General features: G+C 35.4%; 1 protein-coding gene across 1 annotated transcript in view; it reads right to left on the reverse strand.

Annotated features, from left to right (window-relative positions):
- LOC145675711 (uncharacterized) overlaps positions 1–10,786 on the reverse strand; it is a 45,489-nt gene extending 34,703 nt beyond the window's left edge. Inside the window, exons 1-2 of the mRNA XM_081746326.1 lie at positions 10,573–10,786; positions 2,466–2,521 (exon numbers count right to left, since the gene is read on the reverse strand). Of these exons, the coding sequence (XP_081602452.1) occupies positions 2,466–2,521; positions 10,573–10,726 (210 nt within the window). The 5' untranslated portion in view covers positions 10,727–10,786. The remainder of the gene's footprint in view (positions 1–2,465; positions 2,522–10,572) is intronic.
- Between the last annotated feature and the right edge of the window lie 255 nt (positions 10,787–11,041).

Below are 11,041 nucleotides of genomic sequence, written 5' to 3' on the forward strand. Positions count from 1 at the left end.
TCGATGCAGCCTTTCAACGATATATAACACATGCCGATCCCTGCGTATCTCTTCGGGGCCAGGGGAGGGAGTTGGTGGTAAAATAATATTGTCTATGATTGCAACCTGTTCTATCATAAAACTGTCATGTACGCACAAAACTTGCCCTGCATTCTGTGCCTCAATTTTGGCATGATTATATAGCAAAACACGTTCCCTGTTTATTATAAATCATCACCTGCCCCTACTTGCCCCCTTATGTACTATAAGTAGATTTCTACTACATGTGTAAGAATAACATATGAACATATGCCCATTCTGTACACACACACACACACACACACACACACACACACACACATACACACACACACACACACATATATATATATATATATATATATATATATATATATATATATATATATATATATATATATATATATATATATATATATATATATCATTTTTCGTCCGCCACATTGGATCCGTCATATTGCATTTTGAATTCGTATTGAGCGACCACGAAAAGCTCTACCTACTCGCTTTCAGTTCAATATCAGTATTTTGCATTTTGTCAACCATATTGGATTACACTTTTATTATCCGATTCATACATAGCGACGTCGAATAACACTATTTACCTAATTTCAGATCCATAGCATGTTTCTTTGTAATTTGTCACCGCCATGTTGGATCAGCCATTTTGATTTGTAAACATTTGAGGTCAAATTCGTATTCAGCTACCTTTCAAACTTTATATATGCCACGTTTCAAAACAATTATATCATAGCTTCCTAGTTTGTGCATGTTTTGTAGTATTTCGTAGTGTACGGTACGTTGTTCTGATCTTCAAATTGTCGCCACGCCCCCTACAAAACCCATTCAAGCGAGATATTTCACATGTGAGGTATACTTGGTGTGACCTTTCCGACAATATATAACACATGTAGATCCCCGCGTACCACTTCATGTACTTACCTAGTAAGTAGCTGTAGTCAAAACAATAAGTATAAAGTAAACAAAAGAAAACTAATGTATAATATTATATAACAGTTTAAAATTATCAATTAGCAATTTACACATTCTTGTAATATTTAAATATTTCTTTCTCTGTTTCTCATTTATATATTTAAGTTATATGTATTGATTTCTTTTATTCTAAACATTAATTACTAAATAATTACATTATGCTTCCTTATTATTTTATTGTTTCTTTTATTTCACTATCTGTCACATCTAAATAAAATATCATTAATCATTTGGGTAATGGTCTCCATGTGACAGGCAATGCAGTATGACTATGCTACCGATAATACCGTTCCATTATTGTGGTATACTAATACACTTTACTCATTACACCGTTATAAATCAATTTTATATTTATTATTTATATATTACTTTAAATGTTCATAAACGTTCTTCCTTATGTTCGTACAAGCACTTCATCAATAAATAGTTTTTTTTTTCAACTATCACTCGTGTGGTACTAAAACAGTTTTGAGATCTGAGACTTGTGTCAAGTAATGTTGCCCACGACTAAAAAATTGTTTCGGATATCATGTCGAAAACGATACAAAAATTTGTTGGTCGTCTTAAACGAAACTTGAAAATGCATTTCTTGTCTCATTTTCGAGACGAGATCCGAGAAGAGATGCCTCGTCTCTAAGGTAATACTACTGTACTCCATAAACTACTATTCGTAATTTTTTTATTGTCTAAACTAGCAATACACGTGTATATCGTAATATACGTAATGCAGGTAAAAGTTATAATGATTTGAGTACAGTTGAGTTCAGTACCAATGATAGGCCTATTTTGCGAACTTCTACGCTAGAAATTCGCAAGATTGTTATAGAAAAAACTACCTACTTATTATCTTGTGCCATTACGACATTCCAATAACACAGTTCTATTAATTATTTACCAACTGAAATCCTATGTAAAATTTTCCAATTACTACTCCAGGATCGGGGAGAATCCAGTGTCTATTTTGTGTACCAAAAAATAAGTGTAAGTTATTTGCTGCGTTGAAATCAACTTTTGGATCCTCGATTTTCATTACCATTGTTCGATCCCCGGTCAAGTAGGATGATGATAACACCATGTCTGTAGGTTTTCCCGGGGTTCTCCCGTTTACTTCCACCTTCTCACTCTACCAATTCTTCCTTTGTAGTTCATTTATCTTTACTATCTCTTCCTCTTATCCTAAAAAAAAGAAGAATTCCATTTCACTTTAATTTTGTGGGGAAAAGCACTCCAGAGATCTATATTAATGTGTACCTGTTTTGCATAAGACTTGGTGTGGCGGAATTTCTCTCGCCCTACCCTTGTGTTTTGCACACTGATCCAATGTAGTGAACCCAGTTCTAGGAATAGAATTCAATGTGTTATAATTTTGTTCCGTTAGTTGTTCCATTAATTTTTTTTTGTTTTTTTTTTTTTGAAATTACAATGTATTGTCATATTTATTAATAAAATCTTACCTTAGATATCCAATTCGAAAAGTCAATGTCATCGTTAAATCCATCGCCCTCGAAGCCTGTAAATGACAGAAGAAAAACGTTGAAACACGTGCCTCAGTTCATTTGTTAATTGATGACTAGAGAGAGAGAGAGAGAGAGAGAGAGAGAGAGAGAGAGAGAGAGAGAGAGAGAAAGAAAGAGCAACTTTCATCACTTATTTATTTTAGCTTTGTACAGTTTTGGTCACAAAAAGCCTAAACTGTCTTCCAGAAACTAAGTCCAATCTAAATCTTACGTCCCTCGGCTCTGTATTTACAGGGAAATTTATTTTCCGTCTATTGTAACAGAGAGTTACATGCATGCGTAGTCTTACAAGAGCAAATATCTTCAAGTTGCGGCCAACTAAATACATAATTAATGTATAGAATACAATCATACCAGTTTATAAAATAGAAATATACTATACAAGGTGTCCGGTGAGGAAGCACATATATTTTGGGAGGTAATAGAGGTCATACTAAGCCAAAAAGTTTATTTTATCATGTAGTCTATTCCCCCTGCTTTCCGAAATAAGGAGATACCTTTTCAGCCCCTCAATCCTGCGGATTTTCAGTTATTTGCCCACTGCACACCCTATAGTTGGTGTAAAGACGAAAATTATATCTCATTAGATAGGTAATGAAATAAGCTTTCCGACATTGTACACATTATTTAAAGTATGCCTAAAGGAGTGAAATAATACAGGGAGAATTTAAAAACTTCCCTTTTTAAAATTTATAATTATTTCCTGTTATTCAGTAAAAACACTGTCACTAGGCAACAGAAAAAAAAAATATGTGTAGGCTCCACGTTGTTGGCATGAACAGTAGTCGAGAAAAATTGTATCGTAATTGTACAGAAGTAAAAGAAATGTTTCGTCCTTGCTACTCTTTATTTCAACAATGTTATTTAATAAGAACAAAGCCACACAAAAAGTAAAACTTCTTTCCCTTTTTGATAGGGAAGATACAAGTAACACAGCTATATAATAAATAAATAAATAATAAAAAACATTAAAAAAAACAAAAGTTGTGTACAGTACAACCCAGGGTATAGATTCGATGTATTTTGTTATACAGAATCCAAATTTTGAAACCCGAGGACGATTAACGGTGTCAATTTTTATGGGCGAAAAATTTCAGCTATATAGGATAGGATGGACACCGTTTTTCGCCCATGAAACAAAATTGACACGGTTAATCGTCCTCGGGTTTCGAAATTTGGATTCTGTGTAACAAAATACATCGAATCTATACCCTGGGTTGTACTGTACACAACTTTTGTTTTTTTTAATGTTTTTTATTATTTATTTATTTATTATATAGTTGTGTTACTTGTATCTTCCCTATCTAAAATCGCTCAAGTTTTGTGCCCGTAACAAGAATTAACACGATCGATCTTCCTGGAGTTTAGATTTTTTTATTTTTTTTATTTTTGCTTTTTGGATTTTAGTTTTTGACTATTATGTTTTACTTGTTTAAAAGGCCAATTACTGACGTGTCATTACAAAACACTATAATGAACTTATTTTCACAGATAAACAAAATACTTCACTATTTATATACTTTCGTAGAACTAATGAGGACTTCACAATTACAAATATATATATATATATATATATATATATATATATATATATATATATATATATATTGTTTCAAGCCCATTCTTCAATCGGAAACAACGCGAGCGATTAGTTAGCGACGTGAGCAGAATTTCTCACAAAACCACTTCTCTACTTTCGTGAACATCTTCACTATCAATACTTCAAGAGACCACTATTTTTAGTTGTCTGTAAGATAAATGTACACTGAGAAAAATCCGTTCTCCGGACAGCGGTATATTGTACAAATATACAGTATCCTCTTGCTTACTATAGAAATCAGTAAGGAGCATCTACATAGGCACTACCCTTAGATGTTACATCATACCGTTGCAGGATGCCTGACACCTAACAGTTTTCCGTATATCACATGCATATACTTATGTTACCATCGTCAGCTATATGTTATATACGTCCATTTGTATGAGAGATCCTGACCGCCTACATTGTTTCATACAGAAAGTACGTATAGATGGAACACTTGTATAGAAAGTATTATAAAACATGCGTTTTCAGTTATACGTCTGCTATACGTTAAGTCCAAAAACTACAGGAATTACGCATGTAACCTATCTTTCCAAGTACGCTACCTACATTTTTTTTTCTCAGTGTACTTTAGAAGTCTCCTTTGATATCGTTGTTAAGTGCCCTTCCCGGGTGCCTTCTTCTCAACTAAAATCTATACACACATTACTCTTACCAAGCAGAAGCATTTATCATCACTTTTCTTCTGCATGTAACAAAATTTTGCAGATTCACTGTGGTAGCAGGGAAAGAAAAATTCTATATATGGTAATATATCAATTGATTATATTCGATAGGAACGAATAACAATCAACACCTATCGATTGGTTTTCAATACTTTTCACTTTTTACTTTGATGTTCGACGATTTACGTAGAACTAGTTGCAGATATAATATGGCGTCACTCTAGACGTGTCCAAAAGTGAAGAGAAAACTTTCTTGACCACGTATAGGTCTCGCAGCGCTCTGAGAACGGCATACATCTATACACTTTGAGATACCCCATAAGAAAAATTCACATTCAGAGACTTATTTTTAAGTAAAAATAAAATTTATTACAGGAGACTTCCTTAAGGTTGAGCGATGGACTCACAACATAAGGAACACACTTAGTATGGGTCAAAAATATGACTAATCAAGAACAGACATTATTGTTTCCTAGCTACTCTGGAATTGTTCCTAATTTTCTTCTACTACTACAGGTAGAAATAATAATAATAATAATGAATTAAGCAATTCTCCATATCCAATGCATTCTATATATCCATTCAACCAAAATATGTTAATCGGAACAATTCTTTATCATATTCGTATGTATGCTTTCTTAAAAGATCAATATAACGCATAATCCTGATACATTTACCCAAAGAGAGAGCGTTACTACGTATCGCGATGAAGACAACCAATACTACACATTTTATTATAAGCATAAGTATAACCTTAATATCATAATTAGTGTTCTATCACATTGACAGGTCCTTACAGCAATCCAATCTTTCTCCATTCATTTCTATCCTCACTCCTTGGTTTTATTAAGGCATCAGAATTTTTTATCTTCAGATCGTTCAGGAGCTTAGATCTTCTTCCTTGCCTCTTTCTTTTTCCAAAGTATCTCTTAGAAGATAATTCATCCTTAGAGAATGTCCTAACCAATTTTCTTTCTGGCTGATTTTTCCATTTGTCTATATATCTACATCTCGAGACTTATTATAATGGATATAATTATAATTGTAATAAAACATGTGTGAAAGTATAGTAATGTGAATATGACTGTCCTTCTCTACATTATAACACTGAATGGAAGACTCAGAGACCGTTCTTATATTCACCTTTTCCAGAGTTGGCATTTATTAAATATGTCGTGATAACTATTCGTGTGAATATTTTAGAGACCTGCACGGGCCCAATTTTTCGGCCCGAGCCCAATCCAGCTCAAATTTACCTAGGCCCGGCCCAGCCTGGGCTGATAAATTTTAAAAGTTTTTGGCCTGACCCCGGCCCGAATTTTTTTTTTTAAATTTAGCTCGAGCCTCAATCTTCCTCAAAATTTAGTATTAAACTTGACCTAACCCTCAGAAACATTTTCTAAACTCTGGTTCACAACCTGACGCTTGCCTCCCGAATGGTACCATTGCCTCCTAGAACTTTGTCTGTCATCGAGAGAACAAAACTCCATTTCCTGTAACAGAAATCTAACTTAATCGATTTTTAGCATAAAGTGAAGATGTCAATATTGTTTAGCGACAGGCAAAATTTCCCACCCCTTCTTGTTATATTTTGGGTTCAGTGAAGGTCAAGGTCAGAGCTCAATTTACCGCGCAATGCCTGCAATCCTCTATAGTGTAAGCGGAGCCGTTAAGGAACACAAACTGTAAATAGCTATTGCATTCTTTGTAACATTTTACACGGGCACACTTCTTCAACGTTTGACTTTATTCCAATTATCATTTAACGAAAGTCAATAATTATTAAAGAATTGCAATTAATCGGCCCCAGCCAGGCCCGACCTGAAGAGAAATTAGCGTCGGCCCGCCCAAGCCCGGCCCGTGCAAGTCTCTAGAATATTTATCTTTTATTTCATTAATGATGAAAATTGCATTTACAGCAGCAAAAGGAGACGTTTGCTGTCGGTCCCTTATTAGTTGTCATTCTGAACCGAGACAAGCTATTTCAAAACGGGACTGCCTGGCTTGTTAACCATCTAATATTAACAACTTACGAAAAAGGGAATTTTATTGTTACACATAACCACCCCAGACAAATAACATTTCGATTCTATAAGGTTACTTACTAAAATGGTTTAATAATAGATATTTTCCACTCAATTAGGAAAAACTCACCCCTCCGAGTAAACTACTCCTTCTGCATTCTTCCTAAAGAAACGACTATACCACAATATAAAACTGTTAATGAAATATCGATACGTGAATTAAAAACCAAATCGTTAGAGCCCTTTATCCGAGAAAATCCGGATTTATTTTCACCCTTCAGTAAACTACCTTATGTTTCAGGGGTAGGAACAAAATTCTGTTCACTATCCTGAAGAACGTTAGAAATCTTGTGAAAAGTTTAAAGTTAGATGTGGATATGTTGAACGGTACGGCCTTTAGACGAGCGTACTTACATCGGGTTGGACCGACGGACATTCGAAAAACATTTTTCGGCATGTAGAGTCCATAGAACATATGATTCCTTAAAATATCTATTGTTTTAACGATTACCACACTTTCTCACTTTCCCATGTCCTATCATCAATCCAAAATCAACCACGAAAATCTGACCAATCTATTATAAAGGTAGCCGAGAAAGTTCTGTCACTTTTTTACCTACCACCTTCGAACATCGATACGCCACATAAGACTCACCTGGGAGATCAAAAAAAGTCACCATCAGCATAAACAACCCTCTGAAAACGTTCTGGAAGGCCGTGGATTCATCGCGATAGAACTTGGTGGGACCTGAAGCGAAGAAAGTATCAAGTGCATTTTGCACTTTTACTAGGAATTTGAACTGGCGTCATCTAAGGTGATTGTACAAGAAATGGAACAAGTGATAACCAGATAGTGCAATGTCCTAGGAGTATGGCAGACAATCTCATAGTGTTTCCCATCCAAGGCGTAGAATGGTTTCCCGGGTCATCCTAGCCACATGGGGGTTACCGTTATCCTGTAACAGGAGGGACCCTTTGCGATTCAGAAGTGCTGGCTCCAGAGTTTTGAGTTTTTCTTGACACGGGTAAACTGGTAATTATACACAGTTGCATTAATTCTCTAACCAGCTGGTAGCAGTTCCCAATGCACCATGCCGCGAGCAGTCCACCAAACACAGGAAGATCTTCTTCTGGTGCAGTGCTGGTTTCAGCTGTTTTGGAACCACTTTATTGGATGCTAACCAATGATGACGACGCCGTGGAGCTTCGTATAGGACCCACTTCTCATCACATGTCAACACCTTGTCCAGAAATGGCTCCTTCCTCAGACGAGACAGCAATGAAACACAGGTGTCTGCTAGCGTTGCCTTCTGGCCCGGAGTCAAATTATGTGGGATCCATCGACCCAACTTGTAGTGCTTCCTAAGTTGATGGTGCGGCCGAATGGTTTCTCCACTTACACTGAATTGTAGTCCTAGTGCCTCACGTGTCTGACCATTGTTCGCCTCAATTGCTGCCTAAAGATCTTCATTTTGTACATGTGTTGGTCCTCCGGCACGTTGTGCGTCTTCGAGTGTTTCGTCACTGCCCTTCAACTTGTTAAACCACCGGTGCACTGATCGCGTAGTCTCGACATCAGCAAAAGCCTGGCATATCTTCCGCCCCGCTACAGGACATTTGACCCCAGTTTGAACTCGTACAGCATACACATCCATATAACGCTCTGTGGAAGTCCCATTTTCACTCTGTCCTTACACAAGTTCACGGTGTAACTGAGCTGCCACAATGAGGTAGTATGTTGGATATACCCACACCAACAACTAACGTTCGCCTTATCTCCATGGCATTCAGTTCACGATGTGAGAGTCAATTGAACACAGACTTCCACAAAAAGCGAAAAAACTTTCTTGGTTACTTTTATATTTATAAAAGTTTAAAAAACTTATTTCATTTATTCATTCACCATCACTATTAACGGTGTTAACAATAGGTGCACCGAACATACATTTCCTACATGTTACGAATGTTGATGACATACAAATGTGGATTTGTCTTATGTAATGACTAGTATATATGAATTGCATAGCGGCGTATTACGGGGTAGAGTATATGATCCGCCGCCATTTGCATACGAGAAAAAATAGCATGATGGCATGATATTCCCTAAAGTATTCGCAATTATTGTATGATAATAGCGTAAAGAGAATGGAGATGAAATTGATAAAGGTCATAAATAGGTATGGTAAATATCACAATCGGAGATAAAGAAAAGTGTCAAAATCAGGATAGGTCAAAACCGAGAAAGAAGTTCGAATAGTGAAGGAGGTCTAGAAACCCAGAGGGACGGGGTGAAAAAGATGGGGAAAAGTGAGAAATGTATAATGAAAAAGAGAAAGTGTAAAGTAGAAGTGGATGTATGTACGTGTAGTTGTAGCACGAATAAAAATGTAAGTTGAGTTGAGTTGATTTTAGTTTAGCGTCCCTTTCAGCAGCGAGGCTATATGAGACGTGGACCTACTGATTAACGTGGAATCCGAACCACATGAGCTCCCGCCGGTAAAAATGTAAGTGTAGTGTACTGTAGATGTAAAGAAATCCCAGGTAACCCTGATCCTCCACACAACAGCACAGGAGTAAGATATGCATAGTACGGTTGTTACTGCCGAACTCCCGAAAACTACGTAATTTAATGCAGAAGACTCCAAAAGTTTCAACTTTACAATGGAAAGAAAAAAGGAACATGTTCCCAATATTCGGCCCTACTACATATATTTTATATTACGTGGAGAATTCTTGAAAATGGGAGTTAAGATGACGGCCATTTTGATAAATATATGGAAGTTTTGTCCCTTTTTTATTCAATTTTTACATTTAAACAATTTTTACTTTAGAACAATTTTTGTTTGATACAATCTTATTTTTACAGATAATTTCTGTGTGTTTGGCGCCGCTTTTCTCGCTCTAATACATAATAAATAGTTAAAAACAAATTCACTTTTAACCAGCTAATAGTCCATATTGGATGGGTCATTTTGTGCAACAAATATTATCATATTACATTTCTTTTAGTGGCATGGTGGAACTTGGCTTGACTAAGCTGCTACTTTTAAACCTTATTCCTCGCAAGAGGGCAAAACGAAACGAATTCGGGAAAATTGTTAATAACAACACGAATTTTTTTATACCGAGAAACCGAGATTTATTTCACACAGAACTCGCATATTACAACAATATATCTATTTCTGTTGATTTCTTTGAAAGTAAAATACCTATTATTCACAAATCAAGGCATTTTTTCTTTGGTTTGTTAATAGCTATCATGTTATAGTTTTGCACAAACATAAATAAATTATAATAAATTTCACAAACTAACAAGTATCACTTGAACTGAATCCACATAAGTACTTTCCCAATGTCATCGAGGTAATTACTGCTATTCCTTGCCTCACTTAACTATACATCACTTGTTTAATACGCTACTGTTAGTACTTCAAGTTTCTTGCAGAGATCGGATAACAGCAAATGTAAAAATGGCCGAATAAAATATTTTGTGAAAATAACAATAGCTGGAGTTGATCGTGATTTTATGGTTAAGCTCACATAAATTTCGAGCTTAAACTCACCTAAATTTAGAGCTAAACACAATTCAAACTATTTTTTTTTTTTCAAAAGAACTAGCTCATGATAAAACTCAGAAAAAACGAGCGCGCTCAAGTGAGCTAGCTGCTAAAAATTCTGCTAAAAACCATAGCTTGTCTAAATACTGAACACCGATAAGAAATCATGCTATATACGTTACGTGTAGTACTTACATTCGGGATTAATAATCACTATATGGAGAAAACTGAAGAATATTATAATGGCCACAGGATAGTATAAGAAGAACATCTTTATCTTATGTGATCTCTGACATCTTGGAGTGTGAATGAATCTGTTTCCATCGAAGTGGCAATTTTGATCCGGCATGATGAAACTTAAGTTGTCCACACCACAAACAGTAATGTTCTAATCACTTAAGACAAACCAAGACCGAACAAATTCCAGTGTACTGTATAGTCTTGGAACAAGAAAGCAATAGTGCCAACCTAAAACGTTATAAAGTCTCATTTTGAGAGGCAAGTAGTCACATTTTGTTTCTTAATTTCCCAACTTTTTAGTTATTACCAAATTTGTAGAATATAAAAAATGAAAATATTATTTGTTACTCTCTTCTGAATCTGATCCGTGAATTTGGAACTTCCATATTTATAAAACAGTTTACTAATAAGTGATTTCCTTAAC

Source organism: Thermobia domestica, chromosome 18 (assembly GCF_964235325.1).
Source record: "Thermobia domestica chromosome 18, izTheDome1.hap1.1, whole genome shotgun sequence".
Classification (NCBI taxonomy): domain Eukaryota; kingdom Metazoa; phylum Arthropoda; class Insecta; order Zygentoma; family Lepismatidae; genus Thermobia; species Thermobia domestica.